The sequence below is a fragment of the Colletotrichum chrysophilum genome, assembly GCF_026319265.1.
Source record: "Colletotrichum chrysophilum strain AFK26 chromosome Unknown scaffold_97, whole genome shotgun sequence".
Lineage (NCBI taxonomy): Eukaryota > Fungi > Ascomycota > Sordariomycetes > Glomerellales > Glomerellaceae > Colletotrichum > Colletotrichum chrysophilum.
Genome location: NW_026517384.1, coordinates 98,495 through 122,343, shown reverse-complemented (window position 1 = coordinate 122,343; position 23,849 = coordinate 98,495). Strand labels below are relative to the sequence as shown.

The window sequence follows — 23,849 nt, the reverse complement described above, 5'->3', positions numbered from 1 at the left end:
TTCTTCCAATTCCATATTAACATCAATGAAGATAGCACAATGTTTGATCAAAGTGCAAAAGCGGCCCTAAAGTGAATAAGCATTTGTTACGGTCCTGATCCTCATGTTCTCTCATCTCAGGGGCTTACCTCTCTTCGTCGGTTGAATAAAACAGACTGCCATAGACTGTGATATTCGATTCGTTTGCCATGGTGGAATGGACGTTCCCACACTTGTTCCGACTCTATTGTGAGGTCCGCACCTGCCAGTATTAGCATCTCAAATGTGCACTCATTCGATGCCCGAGATGCGAGGAATGTAGGCGTTCTTTCAAGGTCAGCTCATCAGACTTTCATCCCATGGATAGGTTTAAGTATATAGGAAACTGACGCTAGCATTTCTTTTGGCTCCCATGCATTCACTTCTAAAAGATGGCCGACGCTTGCCACGTCGTCGACGTCGGCACCATGCTCAATAAGATACTGGCACATTGCAGGTTGCTCGAAAGCGTACTGGCGAAGTGGTTTGGTTTCAGTCGGGTTTGAGAATCCCTTTGTAGGCCCATATAAGTCACTTACGTGCAGCAAAGTTGCCCCTTTGTCGTCTCGGTCTTGTAGAGACGCTTCCCCTGATGCAAGAAGACGGACGAGCTCTTGCTTTTCTCCTGATTTGACGAACGAGAAGACTTTCGAATCCCTTGGTCTGATACGGCTGACAGACACGGCCGGCACAAATGAGTAAGATCCATGCAATCTTTGATATTGCTTGACCGTCACCTTGATGACAACTTTCCAATCCCAACTTCTCGGCCTGAAAACGAAGCTCGCAGCACTTTCCTGCAGTTTTTGGTCCCGGTCATCTGCTAGAGTGCCGCGCCATTTATGTTGAGTCGAAATTAGCCACACTCCATGCTGGCTTTCCTGCCGAGTCAGTCTCTGACAACTTTGGATGATTTTTCCCCTGTGCGTTGTCGAGGGACTTTGATCTGAGACAATGTTATCATGTGCCCATCAATTGGTTAAAGAGCTGCTCATCTTGCCTCCATCTACATGGTTCAGACTTATTCCAGTGCAGCAGCTCAAAATTCCATGAAACTTGCGCAATTCTCGGGCGAATTCTTTTTCCCCCGCCCGAAAGTATGCGGTATGAGCCTGGGTCATACGACGGTCTTTGTTCGTTTTCGAAGATTCGATATCTTCTAATAGTGTATCCAGGTCTTCCAATATATCCTGCGCTTCATGGGAATCAATATGACGCTCTTGCCGATCAATCAGACCACATAGGCTCTGAATGCTCGCTAGAATGGCCGAGTTCTCCGTCTCTTCTTGGAGAACCGGCCAACTCTCCCCATCAATCGCAAGATTTTTGTCAGACTTTCTGTTCTGTAAGAACATTCTGGCAAACCCTCTCTCGAGCTTTTCAAGTCGCTCAGCAATACCGACTGCCTGCCCCACAGACGACGATTGCATGCTTGTGATCTTGACAGCCACAGCATTCATCCCATTTTCAACTTGTTGTATATGAGGAATGAAGCTGTTCATGTCTGTTCCAATTTTTGCAAGCATAGTATGCTGTTGTTTCGCCATTGTCATTTGTCTCTCGCCGCCGGCTACCAGTTGGGACATGTGTCCTGCGTTCTGGTGCACAAGCCGCCTGAGAATCTCAGCACAACTGAACAGACCTCGAAACAAGATGTACTCACAGTTCAATCACGCTAATTTCCAGCGTGAATTTGTTGACGTAACTAGAGAGAATGCTCAGGTCTTGCGCGATTTCATCGTCGTTCAAGGCCATCTTCAGCCGTTTCCACACAACGCCGGGAAACTTGTCACTCGGTTGAACTTGAAGCTTTCCGATCTTCTCTTGGAGCCTTTCAATGTTTTCGTTGCAATCCTTGAGCAAGTCTGTGAGCGAAGGACTGGACGCAAAGATGCCTGGAAGGTCGCCGAGGGCTTGGATGCGCTCATACGCAGCCTGGAGGCTTTTGAGGTTGTTTGCGAGATCCTGCACTTTCTCGGGCCCATCTTTGACATTGGAAATGAACTGATAGAAGGTTTTGAGGGACGTGAGCCCATAGCCGACGAGGCCAACGATTGTCGCGCCAGCTTCTACGCCAGACATGATGACTTGCCCACGGGAAGTCGGGCTGGGAGATTTAGATGGAGGGATTCCGAGCGGTTTAGGCAGACGACTTGCGCTGGTTTTAGTTGATGGGTCGCTCATCCACGCTGGGCACCTGAAGAACCATTGAGAACCAATCGTTGGTCCAACGCAGTTCTGTCCGCAGCTGCATATGCACCTTCATGGCACCTCACTCGTGAGCGGCTATGAGTGGCCAGGAAATGGGACATCACATGACGAAGTCGTCGTGCAGAATCCGGTTTTAAATTCATCTAAATAGTGCATCCCGACTCTGCGCAGTACGGCCACCTTCGCACTGATTAGCTCTCGCCCCTTGAGCATTGATGCGAAGAACGATTGCTTGAATATAGCATTGGAAAAGGCTACACGCAAGCGCGTCACTTGACATTTTTAGAAGCTTCTGAGTGAATCGGTTCAACAAAGGCCTTGCTACTGCAAGCTCATTGTGGAGTTGGAAGTCACTCCGAGACATTTAGACTACAGCGCTTTGCTGGTCGAATCATCCGATCTCTTGATAACATCTATTTATCGCAACAATGCTAACGCTTCTAACTCGAGCAGGCAAGCACATTGTCGTTTTAGCGCGGTGGAAGGAGAATTTTGGATTGATTTGCAAGTTGGCTTGTAATATCGCTGACTGAATCGACTTAGAGCTTTTAACCCAAGTGCATTTCTGTAATCACCTGTGTTTGTAAGGGTCTAGGACAAGGTCGGTGCCATTGGTCTAGCCTACTACTACGCGCATTCCAAGCTGGAGGAAAGAAGAACCATTCTGGGAAAGAGTGGTGCCCTTCTCATCTTTAAATACATGTGAGTCTTCTTCCAGAAGCTTCCATTGAGTAAGGGCCGACAAGGTTCTCATAACCTTCCACGATACTCTGTAACCTTCCAAAGTATTCCATAGCTGAGGGTCTAGCCGAAGCTTCATATCGGTCCATAGACCGTGACACAAACTACCTCATTCTCAGCAGTCATGTGACAAAGTCAGAGTGGCCCGTCGAGGATGAGATACTGCGTGGCATCCGGGAGATGAAAGCCACGGGCTCTGTCCCCTTCTATCTTGTTCTTGCAGCGCAGATCCACGTGGACATACAGCAAAACCTAGGTATTCTGACCATGAATCCCTCTCAGAAGATGGTCGAAGAACTCAACAGTATGAAGGCCGATCTCAACTACGAGATGGGTGGGAAGACTGATTTCGAGCGTTCTCTGGTTGTGGCGACGCAGCCGAGCATGTGGCCTGTCGCACGCGACAGAATTGCGAGGGACATGATCGAGATGATGGACAAGCTTCTGAAGGACCCATGCTATCAGGCCAAGCTTCTAATTTCCGGCACACCACCGCAGCAGGTTGCAGAAGCGTCCTTCTTCAGGGACTCTCCCTACATGTCCGGTCTTGTTGTTGCCTACTGCCGCAACCACATGAAGGAGGCTGGCATCGATCTTGCCAATTTCTGGGCCACTTTCGCCAGTACTGCACATATCTACAACGCGGTGAAGCAGCTTGGCCTCCTGCGGGAGCCTTGGAGGGACTTGGAGATTGCGCTCTCAAGAGCTGGTCTCGAGAGCAAGCTTTTCACTGGACCACCTCCCACAGACGGAAAAGACTTCTACAGGAAGTACAGTCTACAGTTGGGATTTTCAGCTGTGAACTTTGCCAATTTGCACAAGAAGAAGGCGGGCAAGGCCAATACCGATGCTGCGGGGACCAAAATCGCACCCCAAGCCGAGAAGCGTCTCATACAGCACGAACAGGTTGCTTCAACTTTTACCAGTCTCGTTTCCAAATACTCGTACGACGGGTCAACGACGGAATGGACCGAGTTGCTTGTAAGGAACATTGCTGAAAGCACCACAAGACATGGAGAGACCGTATTTGGCGACCATGGTGCCAACCGTTTCAAGAAGATCGCGAGCAAAGTCCAGGGCAAAGAGGAGGCCAAATCCCGGCCAAAGCCAAAAGAAGAGAATGACACCGAGGCGGGGAATCGCCTCAGTCCGTGGAATACGGCCATACAGCTCAGAATGGCTCTTCAAGAAGAGTCAGTGGAGTTTGAATTTCCGTATCTTGAGTTCCATCGCTCGGCTCGATCAACGATGGAAGTCATCAAGGGCATCGTAATGGAGGCCCTCAAAGAGTTTCTGTCACTGGGTATGGCAGAGGAAGACATTGAAATGCAACTTGCTGTCCAGTTAATTATTGTTCAAAAGTTGCGATGCCGATGCCAAAGAGTATGACGGTCTCTTCGCCATGCGGTGTGTTGCCGATCATTTCAATCATTTCATTAAGACGCAAGGCCATCCGGTGGAGGAATACCTCTGTGGGAAGGGCCTCAAGGAGTTTTGCCATGTCGAGCCTGGAGAGGGAGAGTCACGAAGATAAACCTCACTGGATGAATGTTCTTTCGCTTGTATGGTGAATGGGAGACCTCCTCTTCCTTCTTAACTTTTCACATATGCTTGGAGGTTATTGCTTGTTTGCACGCGTTGAAAGGTAGATGAGGACAATGAGGATGAGGAGAACGGCACAGATGAAAGTTACAAAGTGACTAGACAGATAAAGCCAATTCGATTCATGTTTCCATCTAGGTTTCTAAAGAAGTATGACGGAGTAGGTGAGAGGTTCACTTCCTGACCCCTGCTGACGATGGAGGGCGCCACTGCATCCAGCCACATACTGAAGCCACATCATCGGGTGTTTGCATGAGTTGACCTGAAACCGACCCTACTCGCAGCGCATACGATTCTCTGTTCATCTCGTATTTCGAATTTTGCTAGTAACTTTGCTATCAAGCATCGAAAACATCAAAATGCTTCCAGATCCTCTGAAAAGTGTCTGGCGGGAGTACAAGCAGGACACTGATTCCGTGGCTTTATGGCTCGCCCCCACAGCTAAGGCTCGTGGGTTCACCGCCGGCCTACTGACGCCTGTCGCAGCACCAAAGAAGAAGAAGAAACGCACGCAAAAGCGCGTTCCGACCCAATATATTGTGGCTATCAAGGACTTTGTACCGCTTGCTAAGTTCATCGCCGATTGTGAGAACCCGGTCGTGGATGTTCCGGCATCTTTCGTCACCACCATCAACCGGGTCATCGATGTACGCTCTTCCTTCAGCAATCAGCTCATCGAGCACGGTGTAAAGATAGGAAAAAAGGTCCCAAAGCACTCACGCTCACTTTACTGGGATTCTCAAGCAAGTCCGGGAAGCTCTGCGGCCCCGGATGCAAACCGCTACCGCAACATGGCAAGAGTCAAGCTCTTCCTTCTTTGCTGATGCGCTGCCGAGCAGTTTTGGAGCGCTGGAGTTGGATGAGCCCTCCCAGTGCTCAAAAAATGCACCAGATATCAAGAGACCCGAGCCCGACAAAGGCGTCGACATGGCGGTTTACGAAGCCGAGCAAGCTGCATATTCCGAGTTGGAAGATGCTATGTTCGCATACTCTGTCATGCTGGAAGACCTCCGCAAGATCCGAGTTCAGATTGTGTCGATGTGGGAGAACTACCACAATGGGGTGATCGACCTTGCTGTAGCCGCCGTTGCGACGAATACCGCTATAGAGCTTGCGCGTAACGTGGCAGATGAGGTTATACCTCTGTTCCGATCTCATGGCGGTGTTTGGAGAATTGCTAGGCTGCACTATTTCGCGGCAGCTCTTTCAGGCGGATTCAGCCTTGAGGATCTGGGTCTTTCGGTCGAAGGAGCGAACAACGGAGTGACGTTCAACTGCAAAACTTACGACATCGCGAACGCAACATACACCATTGCATACAAATTCCTCGAGGAGTTCCAGGCGGTGTTACAACCCAACATGCTGCCTCTTTTTAAGCCAGGCTTCTTTGGAACGTACGATCCCACCAGCAAGTTTGAGACGAAGTCTCCTGAAGACAAGTTTCAAGAAGATCAGGTCATCATGATGGAGTTTTTCGGGGAACTCATGGCAGTCATTCGGTCACTTCCAGACTGGCCGGTGGAGGACGAGTTCCTCCGTGGCATGCGAGATATGGACACCACGAAAGATGTCCCATTCTACCTCGTCTTTGCCGCACAGGTCTTCCTTGACATCCATCATATTCTAGGGAATGAAGTGGAAAGAGGATTCCAGGAAATGAGCACCGAAACCAACATCATGCGCAATAACCTCGAAAGTCACCTGGAGTTTCACAAAGATCTCAAGATTGACAGCTGGACCACGAAGCACGACGCACCCTTGATATACGCAAAGTCTGTTATCGAATGGCTCGGTACGGATCCCATCAACAAGATCATTGTGGATCGTGCCCGCAAAGAGGGTATGTCTCTCTCGCCTAAGAGCCGGCAGTACAGTCTTCTCAGACAGTCGCCCGTTATGTCTGGTCTAATTCTACACCACTTCCGTCTTGAGCTCTACGACATAGGTATTAGCGTAGCTAATGCATGGGGGTCCATCACATATACGGAACACCTCTACAATGTCATAGCAAAAGAAGGCCTTCTAGAGGGACGATGGGACGATGTGCATGTGGTGCGAAGCTCCTTCGGCCCAGGTACATTTTACGTCGGTGAGCCCCCTTCCACACCGGAAGATTACAACAAAATGTTCTGTCTACAGATGGGAGCATCTGCCGCATTCTTTGCGAAAGATGGTAAGAGGCGAGCGAACGTAGCTCTGGCGTCGCGATCCGGCCCCCGCGGCATCGAGAAAGGTGCGCCCGTGTCCGTCATGTTCCAGAATCGATATACGCGACGTGGGTCTGGCATGGATTGGACCGCTGAGCGCGTCGACAACGTTCTATCGCGTAGTGAGTGGGAGGAGGAAGACAGGGACGATGGCGTCATCAGCATGGCTCGAGTCACAGACCCAAAGCAACTGGCAGAGATCCGCAAGGGCAAGAAAAAGAAGTTGGCGTCGGATCGGGGACGTTTGCCCCCCGAGAAGCTTATCAGGTCGCTCCTCTGGGCACTGCAGAGCGAGACTTCGGATATTGCGTTTTCCTACCTCCTGATGCATCGCCGGTGCTGGGAGTTGCTCCGGGGTATCAAAGATCAGTGCGATCCCTTGCTGAGGGAGCTGTTCACACCGGCGTACATTGATCATGAGAGACAGTTGCCGTTTGTTGTAGGATGGATTCTCCGGGCGACAGCTGGTTTTGGTGAACCTCTACAGGATCGTCGGTTGTTGGAGACCGCTGCGGTGGTTCTAAATAGCTTCATTTCTGAAGGAGGGAGTATTTGTGGGACAGTGCTGGAGATCATCGGAGTTCATGTACGAGTCGTGGATGATGTTGACACTGACGAGGAACTGGACGGTAAACCGGGCATAACGAAGATTGTGAGCGTACCGAGACTCAAGTGAGGAGTAGTCTTTTCATTCAAAATAGACCAGCATCTGAGCAAGGTCGATGCCATTCCCGCCGTGTATTCTAGTACATTGTTCTCTTATTCTAGTGTTCCCTCATACTTCCGCCACACAAAGGAGGATGATTCATTATTTTCTTCTCAGGCAAGGTTAAGAGAATTTGATCACCAGCAGTAGGCTCCAGGAGCCCCCTTACTCTTGCAGCAATCATTGAAAGCACCGGAGTTGAGACAGTTGCCAACTCCAGTGCACTGCCAGAAAGGTCAGCACAGTGTTTACAAAGAATGGTCACATGGCTATTTCTGAAGAGGCAAAGTAACGAACCTGGTTGTTGGGGCCGGGAAAGTTGGGTGCAAAGAAGCAGCCGGCATTGACATCTCCGTTGCAACATTGCTTGGTCAGGTCGTTCCACTGAGGGCCTTTACCGCTTGGGTCCTGGCATTTGCAGTTCTTGCCAGCAAATGCACCTGTGATTCAGAGTTAGTCGCTGGGGGAGCCTTCTTCAAAGTGAAAAGTGGCAAGCAAAGAGTTCATCGTACCAGAGATGGTGGCGGCAAGCATGAAAAGCTGGGCAAAGCGCATGTTGACGGAATGGCAGATGAGTCAAAAGTAGCGAAGTTGAACGGTGCTTGGAAGCAATCTAGTGGCAATAGAAGTGCAGAGATGGACAAAGTATTGTGGGTGAACACATGGTTCTTATAGATCTGAGGTTTTTCAACAATTGTATCGCATGCATCTCATCATCGAACAAACCACACGCATGTTCGTATATCGGAGAACGCCCTGCGGCACCGCATATAGATGTGATCCTCCGGGTAGTCGCAGCCTTGAACCTGAACTAAACGGTGTCTAAAACAAAAGAAACTCTTAGGCTATTCTCTCGAATCGTATGTCGGTGCTCCATCACACGCACACGTAATGGATATGCTCAATCGGCGCTCAAGTGTCTGAGCTAACCAGTAGAGCGTAAGCAAAGAACTGTGATCACAGGGGAGCGAATGTCCGGTTTCAAGAAGCGTCTGTCAACCTTGCACAGTGGTGGACATGTAGACCGGTCTCTGCGGGGGGTTGCAATACGTCGATTTGCTCTTCTTGGCGGCGGTTGAAACTGGGAACTAATTCAAGACATGATATGACAGAAATTCTTAGGCGAGCAACTAAGTGCTTTGCGTAAGCACTAGAGTTCATTGCTGCTTGGCCACGTTTGTGAATGTGGGCCAAAACCTGCCCTGATCGGATATTTCGTTTCGAAGCCAATGGGAAAACGGCTTTTGGATGTCTCACAGCCCACAGTGTTCGGCGGATCACCGGTTTAACTTGCTCAGCTGACATTTGTGCGCTTTTGAATCGGTTTGAAGTCACCGTCTCACGTAAGATTCATCACTGAAGCACCAGGAAGGATTGTCGAAGGGATGCGACTCCAAGTCGACGTAGGATGGCGTCACGATCTCTAACAAAGTGTTGCTGTTCGGATGAACGGTGGTTGCAAGCCAACCGCAATGACGACGACGCCGATTACAATGAAATGGGAGTAACAGCGACGACGGTAGAAACAGTACTTAATCACAAAGATCATAGTAAAGACAATTATATGAGGTATGTGTAAGATGTACATAGTTTTCAGGTGGTGCTCTGCAGGGTATCGAAACTTCTCTGATAACGTCGATCAACAAGTCACAAACAAGTCATGTACAGTCTTAGAGACATTTACGCAATATAGTACGACGTGATAGCAATCCTGAAGAGCGAACGATCTGCATCACGAAACTGGAAATTCGAGCTCTCCCTGGAACATTCATGCGACTAGTCACGTAATGGGAAACTCCCAATCCCAAAAACCTCCCTTGGAGGAAGGGCATGAAACCCTCTACACAGGTCGGCTCGATATTTCTCCCTGGTCTGAGTTGCTTTTAATACGTTTATGGCACGCAGACAAGTAGCAAATTCTTTTTCTCTAAGTTTTTGTTTAACCAAGGTGATTTATGTAGGCCATGTTCAATAACTTGATGATTTTACTGCTTTTGTATCGTCACTGTTCATGCTCCATCAGTTAGACCGCAGACCGCAATTCCTGGCTCCCCTGAGCTGAGGCGATCACAGACTTAATGTGCAATTGGAAGTCCCCGTCCTGCTCGGCAAAGAAACTGCGACTGGGTTAGACTTTCCTTCTAGGAAGGCTTTCGGATCTGCTCACCTTCTAATCATGAAGTTGACTCTCTTGATGCTGGTCAGATCAAGAGGTGCAGTGTCGTTTTGGACTCTTCCACGGTAGGTTGGGACAAAGTCCGCGATTGGCATAACGACCTTTTCGACGTCCCCCGTTGTGTGGTTGACCGCTGGAATCTGGAAATCATATTCCCAGCTCACACCAGACTGCTCAACGCCGTTGATGGGAGGCGGAACAGTGTCCTTCAAGTTGAACGTGTACTTCTTGCCGTCAGAGTAGGGGACCTCTAGGGTGATAGTGTCGTAAGCTGAAATATCGATGCTGGGCCAGTCATCGACTGTTCGTTGGGAAGCAAAACCAGCACCGCCTAGTGTCGCATAATCCAGATTTCCGTGGAAGTTGACAATGGTCTCGGTGAACGGGTTACCGACCGCGCCAGGCTCGATGATGTCCAGGAAGGAATGACTCGTCCCGTTGCGAACCGTGTCGTCAGAGGCGATCCATTCACTGGTGCTCCAGGGGCTAAAGAGGGGCGCTGAAGCCAGAGCGCGAAGCGCAAACGAGCCGATCGGAATATGCATCGTGGAGAACGAGGTTGTTTTGAGAAGTCGTGGATCTGTTGGGCGAGTAAGGGCAAACGAGTGACGGAATTGATCGACGAGCGCTGACTGCGATGTTCTGGAAAGGATGCGCGAGGGCGGAGTTGTCTTGTTTTTAACGTCCCCGGTTTCGCTTTCAATTGTCAGCGCCAAGCTGATCACTTATTCCTGGCGCCACCCGGAGCAATCCAACGTTCCGGTCCAGTTCATCCTGGGCTCATCTATTCTACAAACTCTATTTTGCGTTGTTCAACCCCGTGTCGTCGTTCAGCAAATTTGTGGGGTCCCCAATCAACGATGTCATGGATCTGGGATCTTCAGTCATGTCATCCAAGAACATTGCCGAGAGCCAAGCAGCCGGGCCTGCCGAGACTTCGATTGCCAGGGAAGTCAAAAAGCCACTTACCCCTAATACCGATATGTTTCAGACAATTGACGTATGATTCAACGAAATCCTCTTCAACAGATAGCTGATGTCAATTACTTGGAACAGGTTCGCATTGGCTAAGGATCACGACCAGTTGGAACAGACCTTCAACTTTTGGTCAAATTTTTAGAACATCATCCCTGGGTGGGTAGTCAACCCAGGCCACATGACAAACCGCCTTCACGACAGCGTAATCCTCAAGCAGTGCACCCATCGCCTTCGAGGCTTTGCACTTGCAATGATGTTATCGCATCACGAAGGCAAATCTCACCATTCCACCTGTTTGTGCAAACCGGCAGATGCACACTGATTTGGTATCACTGAACAGTCATTCAAGATCTCAGCAGGAGGTGGTACCTGGCATCGATGCAGATTCGAACTTGCGAACCGGCTAAGGAACACCCAAAGATCCTGACAGCAGAAGGATCGACGAGGCTCACGAGAAATGTAGCCGCTGTTGTTGTTGCGAAGTTGCAGGATGGCCAGAGAAGACGAAGCCATTTTGCGATAGCGCATGAAGTCTGCCATGCAGGTTGGGAAATAAGCATTCAAAAGCTCGCCCAAAACATGAATAGGCTGGCTGGTTGGCTCCCTCAGTTGTGGATCAGTGCCGGGGCAGGGAGACGCGTCGATCCAAAGATGCTCCAAGCTCGAGGAAAATGTTGGACGCGACCTGGAAGGCTCATTGTGGTCAAGAACGGACGTTGAAATTCTCGGTGAGAGATCGACAGTCACCTCCCAAGTTCCGCCTGATCTACAGACACGTTAAATGAGCCGCTTCCAGCACGTGTCAGTCCGCTATAGCTTTCTGCACTTCAAAGCTTTCGCAGAGCTTAGATCCCGGAGCGGTCTCCGTTGCCGGGATAACCATTTGTTCTCCACCTCAGGTTGCATTGGATCCGCTTCGCAATGTGAGAAGTGAAAATCCCATCCTGTGGAATCAATCCGGACGGCAATCATTGCCGTAGCTGGGCACCGAGTGGATTTGAGAACGGCCTTATCGGGGCTTCTCTTCCAGCTGGTGGTGATGTTCTTGGACGAGGTTACACCGCACTTGTCAGTGAAGATGCTGAATTCGGTCGAGATTCTCGTCCATGTCCCTCAAGGTGATCACTCAATCAGTGGATAAACAGCTTATGGTCCTGTCAGTTGAGTCATGCTACCCAAGTTGGCGCGATCAGCTTGGTGCACAAGCAAAAACCACGACCGCCATCCAATATTCACCGGCATTTTCATCGCGATGCTTGCCAATTGCTGTCCCTTGAGGCAGAACTTGACGATGGACACCGCGTTCTGGTGGAAACGGCGCGATGTGGTCCGTTTGTGGATCTACCGCAAGGCTCTGATGCTTGATCATCCAATAACTCCCGAAGTGGATGAGACTATTCTGTTTTGCACTCCCTGTCAGTTCACACAATTGCAGGGCTGGTTTGACTGATCCTGAGATCGACGTTGAGGTTTTCACTCCTTGGCTGATTTTAGAGCCCAAAGCGAGATAAGGCCAAACTCATGGATCTTCAAGAAAGATCTTCGGTTTAGCTCACCTCAAGGATGCTGAGCATGCTCCCCTAGTGCTGGGCCCCTATTTAATAGTTGATCAAGAACCCAACTTTTGACGATTCCGTCTTCTCCAAAGACTCTTTCTTCTGAATCCTAGCAAACCTCAACACAAACCCGCCAAAATGGCCAACTTCGCCGCTGCCGCTCTCGCCTGCTTGGCCATGACTCCTCTCATCGGAGCGTTCCCCACCAACTCGACCCTCTTGAAGGCTGCTCACCACAACGGTACTCACCACCACGTCGCCCGCTCCAACCTCACCGCTGCCGAGCACTTCCTTGAGCCCATCAACGGAACCCACCACCACTTCTCTAGATCCAACACCACTCTGCTGAGAGACTTCCACCACAACGGCACTCACCACTCCCCTGGCTTCCGTGAGTCTCCTCGATCGAACCCATGGTTTTAAGACAAGGATCTAATGTAGGCATAGACAACTAAGATCTTTCCGACATATACGAGTTACGATGGCAGTGTTGAATCATCGCCAATCGCACCGGCGATATGAGCATGGATAGCAAGTCATGCTAGCAAGGGCTTCCCACCCTCTGGTCATCTGCTGGTTTCCAAGACTTCAGGACTATGCCATTTTCAAGTTGTAACGTGGCACGCAAGATTTGGACGCCCGAATGTAATTATGTTTTTTAATAATGATGATGAGCGGTGTTCAACCTTCAAGAAACGCTCCGCGAGTCGCTTATACCACATAATGTTACTTATAAGACCGTATGTGTTTGCTGTGCGACTACGATTTCTATTTTCTATGTGTTTCAATGAGCTCGACCTTGACAAAAGAGGCGGAATTAGATACCGCGAGGACACCAGAGAAGACGACGACGACGACAGCGATGTCCAAGATAGCAAAGATAAATTCTTGAAGAATACAACAGAAACTCCGCGGCAGATATATCTAAACAACCAAATCTCCAGGAGTGTTGCCTATATTTAATAGCAAGAATAGGTGGTGACAGATTTAAGTTCCCGCAACGATGACTTGGAATGGCACACCGGTGCATTATCTAGGCTATTCAATTTACGTCTGTTGAAGTATGATGCTGTAACCGTATGCTAGTACCGCTGCCAATTAGATGCTTAGTGACGTTGAATTCAGAGTCGGTCTTACAGAAGTCCGGAAGAGCCAATCACCCACGCGAAAAAAGCATAAGAGGACCCGAAGAAACGCTACTGCTGACGATGGGCGGCTCGGGCTTACACGCCCTACATCGATCTTACACGCCTTATACCGGGCTTATACGTTAAATCCGATTCGTCCCAAAATCTAGTAAACTTACCATCTCCGGAATGTCTAGACTGATGATGGTCTAACAAAGAATGACGCAGGTCTAGCTCCCAGTTTGGACCAATTGGCAGGTGCGCCGAACTCAATTTTGTGTCTCACTTGAGTTAGACCGGAGCTTCCGATGACAACATGGCAGGCTAACATAAATATGCGATGAGCCTCCCCGCATTCTGGGGAGAGTGTTTGCCATACCAACAAACTCATGATGGGCTTATTTGGTACTTCAAGCTCCGAAAATATGTCTGAAGTTCTCGTCGTCACCTCAGCCAGCGGCCGACAGAATGCCCACCTGCTACCGCTTCTTGTATCATCCAAGCGCTTCAAGCTCCGACTTATATCGCACTCAGAGGCCTCAGCCGACAAATTTCGGACAAGATATCCTGGTGCCGAAGTTGTCGTCGCCGACTTGGCCTCTGTCGATGCCTGTCGGGAGCTACTTCGTGGCGCTACTGCGGTCTACCACGCCGGCCCGAGCATTCACTCCCGCGAGCGGGAGATGGGATTCAACATGATCGATGCTGCTACTGCCGAGGCGCGCGAGCCTGGCAATCAGTTTCGTCACTTTGTGTACTCTAGTGTGTTGGGTACACAGCACCGCAAGCTCATGCAGCACGACCTGAAGAGCTTCGTGGAGGAACGTCTGATGCTCAGCCCAATTCCGTGGACGATTCTGCAACCAACCAACTTCATGGATGCCTATCCGGTTGCACACCTTGCCAGCATGGAGAATCCGTCGATGGAACGACTCTGGAAACCCAATATGCCGAACAGCTTGATCGCCCTCAGAGACCTCGCTGAGGCTGCTGCCAAGGTGCTGACTGAACGTGAGAAGCACTTCTATGCGCAATACCCTTTGGCTAGTACCCTGCCCACTACGGATGCCGAGGTATTCGAAGCGATCAGCAAGAAGATTGGGAAGGAAGTTCAAGTAAACACACCAACGTTTGAAAAGGGGGTTGAAAATGCCTTAGCGATGCTGTTTGGAGGAAACAGTATGCTCTGCGCTGAGGGGGACCTGAGACCTGATGTTACGAAAGATGAAGCGGAGAGACTCATTCTATTCTACAACCGGTACAGCTTGGCTGGCAACCCGAACGTGTTGCGATGGCTTCTTGGGCGTGAGCCAACTACAGTGGAGCAATGGGTGAAGCTCCAGCTTGACGAGGCAAAGCTCAAATAGGGGGGCGAATGACATGCATTTGCAGCATCAATGATAACTGGTATTGCGCGACGGGCGAAGTCTCCTAAAACATATTTGTATGTGCCAAGATGTTGATGTTGTTAGCCGTATCAATATGAATCATTTTAGTAACTATCATGGTGCAAATAAAACCGGAATATTTAGCTCCCATAAGCTCGATTCAAATGTGACATCTTCAGTTCTACATTGGGGCCTTCACGCACTCCCCGCAGGTTCAGATGCTCGTTCTGATTTCTATACGTCGAAAACGTGGATGCACTGCACACGCTAGGTTAACTCAGTCGCCAGTGGATCTTCAATTTTCCATGAGAACCCCACGGGGAAGTTGGCACGCATTCGGCAATGCTTTCTCCGTCACACGACCTGGTATCGGTGAGGACTTAGGCATATGATTTCATTGGTACGGTATGTCCATAAGTCTCCCATAGCACATACTCTGCAGTCTGAATCCTTCACTGTTCATGCAACGACCAAAACGCATTGAAGTATTTCTTTGCATCGCCCCTATTGATCCAACCAACAATAGCAACCCTTACTAGAAAATTATCAACGAGCGATTATAAAAGCTTTGTAACCTTGAATGACAAGTAGTCATCCTTTGCATGTTATAACATTCAAGTTGAGGCTTTCATGGTTCCAATATCTCCGACATCGCAATTCACAAGACCCCATTCCTTGACCACGCCCCCGTCTCGAAGTGTTTGAGCTGCAGGTAAGTTTGGTTGTGACACTTGACGATCGCCGTGTAATCTCCGAGATACCAGCTTTCTGTAATTCATGGGCCATGCCCGCAGCCCGTATACCCGTTGGCACAGCCTCAACGGTGATCCACGGAAACTAGTCCAATCGCATCACATGGATTGTCAACTCTTCGCAACTAACACATACAGCAGATGTGATTGGACGATCGACGAGGATAGAAGCAACTGCTTCTGCGCAGGGAATGTCACAATGTGCGTTGGGTTTGACGGGAATCGCTAATCATGCCATGTGAAGTTCAATATTGACACCTGCCTTTTCACCGTCAATCGAAGAGACCGAACATCATTCCCTGTACACTCGTTATGACCACGCTTGAAGTGTGTCTTAACTTCGAACTGGATATCTATGACTACCTAGGCATAACAAATGCTTAAAAGATTGAAGTAAACGACCATTCGTACTGGCCTTTAAGCAGGTCAGGTATGACCAAAGTTTCCTTAGTCATTCGGACATGCGGACGGCTACGTGTAGATATCCGAGGCTTGTGGCAACACTCTGTCGAGTGCTTCACCACTTTTCAGAGAAGTTTTCGTGGGGGCTCAATCTTTCGGGTTTTCCGATTCTCACGATTTCTCACAGTTAGCATTCAGAAGCATCGCGTGTGGTAGGCCTCGCGCCGTGTGGCGGCAGGCGAGGTAAGTTATGGGAACTCTGGGCCCATGGTGGGTCAGCATAGGTGCCACAGAGAGTTTCCAAGTTCCGGGCGCAGCAAAGATCAACAGCTCGGTCCACCGAATTTCCGATGCCTCTCGCGAAAGTACGGCCACAGTACCGCTTGTCGGGTTTGCACGTCGTAGACACGGCTCAGGCTCTTGTGCCGTGTACGATCGAGGTTCGGAATCTTCAGTTTTCGAGCGCGGGAACACGAGACTGGAATCTTGGTTGGCGCTGATGTTGACACAGCCATGATCGGAGTCATGTAGTTGTTGGAACTGGTTGCGCAAGGGACAATGCACCGACCCTGGTCATCGGAATCCTCCCATTACCGTAATATCCGACGTGTCTATTTACGGCCCTTCCCACTCCCGTCTCCGATGCAACCTGCTGCCCGTCATTCACGCCGGCGACATTGCCTTCTCAGTCTCTTAGTGGCGAGAGAATGCAAGTTTCAGTTGAGGGAATATCCTGAAGACATGCTCAAATGATTCCATGCTCGGTCTATCGGATAACTGTCACCCTCGGTCTCGCTACGGTTTTCGATCACAGCTGCAGTAAGAGCCGGTAGCCGGACAAGCAAGCTAGTTCACCGGTCATACTCCCGGCTTCCCGTGCCGCGACTAGACGACAACCAACGCCGAAGCTAGAGGATAGTGAGCCCACTCCAACCAACAGCAACCCATCCTGCAGTGATGACGCATCGCTTTGTCTTCCAGACCAAGACCCAGGAACTTCACATCGACCCACCCGCCGCATCCGATCTGGACACCATCCCCATCTTTCAGCTTGAGAGGCAACCGCGAGAGATTTCTCTGCCACCGAAATCAGGGAGCCCCTTGATTCATCACTGACTAAAAGAGGAACCAAAAGTGGACGGCTCTCCACAAAATACCTTGTCAGATCATCTGATAACGGTCCTCTTCGAGAGGGTGACATCGCCGTGGCACCTCGTCGGGGCCCCGAATATCGGACATGGCCTCCGTTTGGCTCACCAATTTTTTTCGACGGGGCCCCGGATCCATCGCGGCCGCAATTCCCCGGCTCGTAATTGGCAGCGCGGCACAACCGGCCGGCACCTCCAACACCGTAACCGAGCCATTTTCATTTAGTCCTCACAGGTGCGAGTGTGTACATAGATCTTTTTGACGAATCAGGTTGAGTCTTTTCTGAACTCCATCGATGAATCCGCGGGTCTACCCACCCCGAAAAGCAGGTGTTTGTGTAGGAATGAATGACGATCCTGCGACGTGGGTCGGCCGGATCAGCGATTCGAGTCGCGAACGATGGAAAAGCCCGCGGTACGAGATAAAATATAAATCGGCTGAACTCTGCCCTGCCGAGCATGGCCGATCCCGTGTCCCCTTTCCTACTTTGGTTGCGCCCTTTGGATTCCCTCACGCGCTTGGTTCAGGTTACCCCCTTGTCACCGCGTGTAGCAACGTCTTGCAGCCACGTGCGATCTACAAGTCAACATGGCTGCCATCCAACCTTCGCCGCCTCGCACGGCCGAGCAGGGCCATGCTGCATCTGAGAGCGACATCGAAAAGACGACTGGTCAGAATGTGGTCGACATCCATGCCGACCCCTTGAAGACGGAGGCAGATGACGCCGGCTCCGAGCATAAGCAGGAGGGTGTCAAGAAGGTCGAGGCAATCACTACGGTGTGGTCAACGAAGATGCTCTGGGTTGTCTTCGTCTTGTATGTTGAGGCCATCCGGGACTGGTTGTGAGAGACTAACGCTAAGATGTTAGGCTGTACCTGGTCGCCTTCGTCGATAACCTTCTTCAATCTGTCCAGAGTAACTTGACACCCTACGTCACCTCCGCCTTCGGCCAGCATGGACTCCTGTCTACGACCAGCATCATCTCTACGATTCTGGGTGGTGTCTCGAAGCTTACCATCGCCAAGATCATCGATATCCGCGGCCGTACCGAAGGTTTCTCCTGGATGGTCCTCCTCATTAGCATCGGTATGATCATGAAGGCCACCTGCAAGAATGTCGAAACCTACGCCGCCGCGCAGACCATCTTCTGGGTTGGCCACATCGGCTTGCAGTACATCGTCACCGTCTACCTTTCCGACATGACGTCCCTGAAGAACCGAATGATCATGATTGGTATCAACGGCACCCCGCTTATCGCGACGACCTTCGCCGGCCCAAAGATCTCGCAGCTGTTCTACGACAACGTTAACTTCCGTTGGGCTTTCGGAGCATTCGCAATCATCCTCGTTGGTATTTGCATTCCCGTGGCGGTGATCTTCCTCATGAGTGAGATCAAGGCGAAGAAGATGGGCCTGATCCCTCCCAAGGTTAAGACTCGCAGCACTTGGGAGTCTGTTAAGCACTACTTCATTGAATTCGACAGTAAGTCTCCATTGCAATGAAGACAGGAACATGCTCTAACAATTTTGTCACAGTCGTCGGCTTGCTTTTGGCTTCCGGTGGTTGGTCTATGCTTCTGTTGCCTTTCAGTCTCGTCAGCTACACCTCGCATAGCTGGGCTAGCCCGACGATCATTTGCCTCATCGTCTTCGGTGTGGTGGGCCTGGCCCTTTTCGCCGTCTGGGAGAAGTGGTTCGCGACAGTCTGTCTGTTCCCTTACCACTTCTTGAAGGACCGCACCGTCCTCGGCGCCTGCTTGGTGTATGGCATCATGTTTGCCTCGATTTAGTACGTCCCAATCTTGCTCAAGTCGCCTAGTCTGTGTCATATCTGACCGTTTCATAGCTGCTGGGATTCGTACTACCAGTCCTACCTACAGGTTGCGCACAACCAGGACATCACCAGCTCAGGCTACATCCTCAACACCTTCAGCTTGACCTCAGCTATCTTCTCGCCTCTGATCGGACTGTGAGTCTTATACAAACCATAGTCTGAGTGTATACACTGACATCGCCCTAGTCTTATCCGCTACACTGGAAAGTTCAAGTGGACTGCCATGGCCGGCATCCCCATCTGCGTTCTCGGCACCGCTCTTCTTATCTACTTCCGTCATCCAGGAACCAAGGTCGGCTACCTCGTCATGTGCCAGATCTTCAACGGTGTTGCCAGCGGCATTTGGGCCAGTACCTCCCAGCTTGCCGTCATGTCCTCCGTCACTCATCAGCAAGTCGCTATTGGTCTCGCTCTACACGGTCTCTTCGGTTCTATCGGCGCCGCCATCGGCCTCGCTATCGCCGGTGGTATCTGGAACAACGTCCTCGAGAACAACATCTACAAGAACCTGCCTGCTGACAGCAAGGACCTCACGGCCAAGATCTTCGGAGATCTTACCACTCAGCTGTCGTACCCCATGGGCAGCCCTATTCGCGAGGCTATCATCGCCGCGTACGCCGACGTGCAGAGGAAGATGGTCATTGCTGGTTGCGCGTTCATTCCTCTCATCTTCGTGTCCTTGGTCATCTGGCGTAACATCGACGTCAAGACCGTGGAGGAGAAGAAGGGCAAGCAGACCAAGGGAACCGTGTGGTAAGAGCTTGATGAGGATGGGTACTTGCAGCGCACTTCCGTGTGCAAAAGACTTCAAGAGATGTTCAACTCATCTCCACTATTATATCGCATACCCTGAATAAATCTAAGACTACGACTGTGCTCAAACCGCTATGTTTACCACCGCATGTGAAAGTCTTCTCGGGTGTGATATAGTACCGACATGGTCTGGGAGAACACTCCATTGCTCCAGGATAGATCTAATCTCTACTTGGGGCAGAGACGCCCAGTCTGCGTCGGGTAATATTCAATCTGGTCCGTGATATACCAGTCCTCCGCGCCAACAGCAGTAGCAGCATACAAGACGCCCCAAGGGTCATACTTCTGCTTCAGCTGATACAGGTAGTCGTAGTTATTGCCATAGTACGCTTGCTGTAAGTCTGGCTCATTGATATCCGCCTCATTCAGGTAGGTTCCCGAACCAGGACTAGCATCACGCCATGGCTGCAGCTGTTCTACCAGCTTCTTGCTTGCGGCAGCAATCTCCTCGGGCGTCGCTTCCAGATCCCAAGCAGCCCCCAGCATGACGAATGCAAGAGTGTCTCGGAAAGCAGGGTTGACGGCGTTGGTCTGGTTGAGGGAACGGTTCATCCTCGTCTTGATGTTATAACCCATGACGCGACCACCATCCTCGGCGGTTTGTCGTAGTGCCTTGGTCTGGGCTGCCAGCTTCACCGGGTCTTCCCAGTTGGATCGCGGAAAGAGACGGGACGCGGTATGAAAGTTCCATACGCCGACAAACTCCCCATCGACAGTCCACGTGCTCAGGACTGCATCGCGCACGCCATTGAACTCGGTGTACTTGATGTCCGAGACGGGGATGTGGAGTGCTGAAAGGTTTCCGAAGAGCGGAGCAGAGACGGACTTGAGCTTGGCAGCGTCCATGTCGATGCCAAGCTGAGGCAGCATGGAGAAGGCGCAGTCCGTCTCGTTGGTGCAAACAAGAGACCAGTAGCTGAACATGCCAGCATCGGCATACTCCGGGAACACTGCGAAGACGGCATCGACACCGGACCAAAAAGCATCCGTGGACAAGTTGCCGCCGGTGTTGAAGCTATAGCTAAGGGAGGTTATCGGAGTCTTCGGGTAGGCACGGATGACGAGGGAGGTAACGATGCCCCAAGTGCTGCCTCCGCCGCCACGGAGGGCGAAGAAGAGGTCTGGGTAGTTGTTCTCATCGACAGATACGAAGCGACCATTGGGGAGCACAACCTCCATCGATAGGACCTGGTCGGCTCCAGCGCCATACGAGGAGATCAAGGGGCCATTACCTCCACCTGCTACGTAGCCACCGCCAACTCCAATGGTCTTCTCGATTGGTCAGTATGCCAATGTCTTCAAGCATATGCCATTGCCGATGATAGAAGGGGAAGGAAAGCTTACGCGCGCGATACCACCAACCACCTGCAGACCCTCCTTATCCGCAGCATCATAGTAGTCAAGCATGGTCACTCCCGAGCCAATCTTGAAGGCCGGACCTCGGTAGCCGGAAGCGCCATATTTGAAGCCGGCGCCGAGGTACTGGATTCCTTGTAGATGATGAGTCCAGACAGAGAGAGCGCCAGCGCCAGCCGACTTGCCGCTGAAGTCATGACCTTTGTTCTTGACAATCAGTCTCAGGTTGAGGTTGCGCGCGAAGTTGACCGCGAGCTGAATTTGAGCAACGTTGGTCGCATTCAGGACGTAAGACGGGTGTCCACCTTGAGTGCAAGTGGCGTTGGACCGCGTCAGACTCGGGGGAAGACAGCTGACGCCCTCGTAGAGGGGGAAGTCCAGGCCAGTAGGTTCGGACGCCCTGAGATACTTAGCGAAGTCCTTCGTGAAATATGGCGCAGGAGTAGCTCACTGGTAGGAAGGGCTTGCCCATTGTGCCGTGACCTCGGCGCATTTGGCTTCGTCGTATTGCGGCCAGTCCTTGTAACATACAGCCGCCGATGGGACACTGTCCAAAAGCGCAGATCCCGTCAACAGATCGAATCCAGACCACGTGGCTGATGAAGGCCAGGCGCTATCCCCAGGGAAGACTTTACAGGAGCGGGCAGCTCTCTTGCCGGTCACATCGCCCTCATCTCCGAAGTCAAAGACGCTAGCATTGCCGATGTCGTAGCTGGTCAAGTTGGCAAGGACACTGTCGGTCAGCTGCGACGTCTCGAAGTCGAGGTACTCAACACCCGAAGCTGCAGCATTTGCGGCGATCAGTTCGGCTGCAGGAGCAATTCTGTCGTTGGAGATGGCTATGAGGTATGAGCAGGTGCCGGCTGTAGGGTCTAGAGCTTCCGGGTATTCGAGGGCATGTAGAATTAGTGAGGAATAGAAGCACACGTACCATCATTATTCGAAGATTGAGCCGCCGCTAGACTTATGACCGACAAAGCGGCAAAGATGCCAGTCTTTGACATTGCTGCGAAGGAGTCAAATGGTACAGGTGACAACCATGGACTACCAAGCGTGACGGCGGATGAGGAGTGACAGCGGGAAAAGGATGGCAGAGGGAACAAAGAACACATCCAGACCGTCTAAACCCATGATCTTTATGAGCAAATTCCCCCTGCAATGTGGTATGCAGGAACGGTGGCGACCTGGGATGATTCTCAAGTCGATCCCCACCGACTGCTCATGGCCGGAGACTCTCTCCGGAAACAGAATCGGGGACCCGCTTCACTCCGAAGACCTGCCGGCCGACCGACCAGCCGTTGCGGTCCAGGACAATTGCGCCGTGGACTGGCCAGGCTTCCGGTCCGGATGCCACTCGGTCGCTTTGGCCCCCGAGTCTCTCTTCTCTATAGCAGCATGTTTGTTGGTCTTGCTTCGAGAATGCCGTCTACTTTCGGGTCATGATTGTGTGGGGGCCCGAAAGGGACTTTGTAGGCATGTGCTGGCCGGAGATTGCTTTCCTGTACTGCGCCGCCGGCGTGCATACTCGGCAGCAGTGTTTCTGCAGGAATCCTCCACTAAACTGGTCTTGCTGACACTCTGCAGCATCGATGCCTCTTCCAATCCCGGTCGAAGAAGATCTAGGCAAGCAGCGACGAATAGCCGACTAGATGAGCGGTGGGGCCGGTCGCTCGAGTTGCCTCTTGCGGCGCGGGCCGAGGAGGAATCGGATGAGGTCGAGTTTGCCGCCACTGGTGAGGGGATTGAACCACGCGGGAAATTTTGGGCGAGTATCGCGTTGGAAAACCGAGTCGATTCTATTCCGCGATCGAATTTGAGCGGTTTGGGCTGGAATGATGATGCGATTTTGACGAAATGGACGCGATAAACGCGTCGCTCGATTGGCACCTCTGTAGGGATGGGAGAATCCCCACGACTTATCCATGTTTTTCTGTTAGACAGGGAGCCGGGTTGATATGCCGAAGACTATTTATTCGACTCCTTGGCTGATAACAATACTCAATGAATGCATACGACGATCTTGACGTCCAGAGAGAATGTGGTGTTGTCGGAGACGAGGCCGGTCCGTAATTGACCTCACCCTGTGAAACCTCATGCTATGCAAGTAGTGACAATAGTTATGAGACTACTTACTGAACTGTGTCACAGCGACTGTATTCTTGTGTTTCTGTCGTCATCACTGTTATTCCCTCTGCTAGCAGCGTCTCTCCCATTGTCGTCCCTACATCCTCTTGTCGCTGCTTTCACTTGGTTGACTCTCCGAGGCTCGATTGTGTCCCGAACATAGAGTATGTAGTCCGCTTAGAACAGCCAAATTATGTTCTTCATGGTACACGTTGTATACTGTAGGAAACCTATGCAATCTACCGGAACCAACTTCAACAACAAAACCTTTGCCCCGGGCCGCCCGGATCAAAAGCACCGAACTCGGATGCATGGGTCCTACCGGGGCGGGTCTGATCCGGCCCCCATCGGATCGAAGCTTCGGAGATCTTGTTTCGAGCCCATGAACAACCGTGCCCGACTGGAAACACCGCCTGAAGCACCTATATTTAGTCTGCTTTCCAAACTCAGCACGAATAGTCGCTGTTTTCAGCGTGGTTTATCGAATGTTGCTGTCATCAGTATCACCACATTAGATATAGAATCTTCACCAATCCGCATCAGCATCAGCTTTGGACGCAGGCCGATCCGCCGATAGCGCATGGACACTGGAAATATTTGGGCTGTTCCTTTCTGGCGGGATCACAGTCATTCTCCATCGTAGCTCAGGATGGTAGACAACCCCGTGCCAAAGAAGAACATCTGGAATGATTTAGTGAAGGATGTAAGTG

General features: G+C 51.1%; 8 protein-coding genes across 8 annotated transcripts; 4 read left to right on the top strand and 4 right to left on the bottom strand.

The window, feature by feature from the left end:
- Nucleotides 1-1,588: 1,588 nt before the first annotated feature.
- Nucleotides 1,589-2,100, bottom strand: COL26b_009774 (uncharacterized protein; the record flags this gene model as incomplete). The annotated part of the gene is made up of 2 exons (XM_053182491.1): nt 1,589-1,616; nt 1,682-2,100. The coding sequence occupies 2 exons, from the start codon at nt 2,098-2,100 to the stop codon at nt 1,589-1,591; spliced, it is 447 nt and encodes a 148-aa protein (XP_053033578.1).
- A 1,137-nt stretch (nt 2,101-3,237) lies between these two features.
- On the top strand, nt 3,238-7,455 carry COL26b_009773 (uncharacterized protein; the record flags this gene model as incomplete). Its single annotated transcript, XM_053182490.1, has 3 exons — nt 3,238-4,313; nt 4,916-5,219; nt 5,317-7,455. The coding sequence occupies 3 exons, from the start codon at nt 3,238-3,240 to the stop codon at nt 7,453-7,455; spliced, it is 3,519 nt and encodes a 1,172-aa protein (XP_053033577.1).
- Nucleotides 7,456-7,746: 291 nt separating this feature from the next.
- Nucleotides 7,747-8,040, bottom strand: COL26b_009772 (uncharacterized protein; the record flags this gene model as incomplete). Its single annotated transcript, XM_053182489.1, has 2 exons — nt 7,747-7,925; nt 7,998-8,040. The coding sequence occupies 2 exons, from the start codon at nt 8,038-8,040 to the stop codon at nt 7,747-7,749; spliced, it is 222 nt and encodes a 73-aa protein (XP_053033576.1).
- Nucleotides 8,041-9,508: 1,468 nt separating this feature from the next.
- On the bottom strand, nt 9,509-10,206 carry COL26b_009771 (uncharacterized protein; the record flags this gene model as incomplete). Its single annotated transcript, XM_053182488.1, has 2 exons — nt 9,509-9,602; nt 9,653-10,206. 2 exons carry the CDS (start codon nt 10,204-10,206, stop codon nt 9,509-9,511), a joined length of 648 nt encoding a protein of 215 aa, XP_053033575.1.
- A 2,127-nt stretch (nt 10,207-12,333) lies between these two features.
- Nucleotides 12,334-12,650, top strand: COL26b_009770 (uncharacterized protein; the record flags this gene model as incomplete). The annotated part of the gene is made up of 2 exons (XM_053182487.1): nt 12,334-12,586; nt 12,643-12,650. 2 exons carry the CDS (start codon nt 12,334-12,336, stop codon nt 12,648-12,650), a joined length of 261 nt encoding a protein of 86 aa, XP_053033574.1.
- A 1,064-nt stretch (nt 12,651-13,714) lies between these two features.
- Nucleotides 13,715-14,689, top strand: COL26b_009769 (uncharacterized protein; the record flags this gene model as incomplete). The annotated part of the gene is made up of 1 exon (XM_053182486.1): nt 13,715-14,689. One exon carries the CDS (start codon nt 13,715-13,717, stop codon nt 14,687-14,689), a length of 975 nt encoding a protein of 324 aa, XP_053033573.1.
- Nucleotides 14,690-17,601: 2,912 nt separating this feature from the next.
- On the top strand, nt 17,602-19,603 carry COL26b_009768 (uncharacterized protein; the record flags this gene model as incomplete). Its single annotated transcript, XM_053182485.1, has 5 exons — nt 17,602-17,828; nt 17,882-18,495; nt 18,549-18,801; nt 18,859-18,981; nt 19,033-19,603. The coding sequence occupies 5 exons, from the start codon at nt 17,602-17,604 to the stop codon at nt 19,601-19,603; spliced, it is 1,788 nt and encodes a 595-aa protein (XP_053033572.1).
- Nucleotides 19,604-19,827: 224 nt separating this feature from the next.
- COL26b_009767 (uncharacterized protein) lies at nt 19,828-22,019 on the bottom strand (the record flags this gene model as incomplete). Its single annotated transcript, XM_053182484.1, has 4 exons — nt 19,828-20,928; nt 21,004-21,415; nt 21,467-21,878; nt 21,947-22,019. 4 exons carry the CDS (start codon nt 22,017-22,019, stop codon nt 19,828-19,830), a joined length of 1,998 nt encoding a protein of 665 aa, XP_053033571.1.
- Between the last annotated feature and the right edge of the window lie 1,830 nt (nt 22,020-23,849).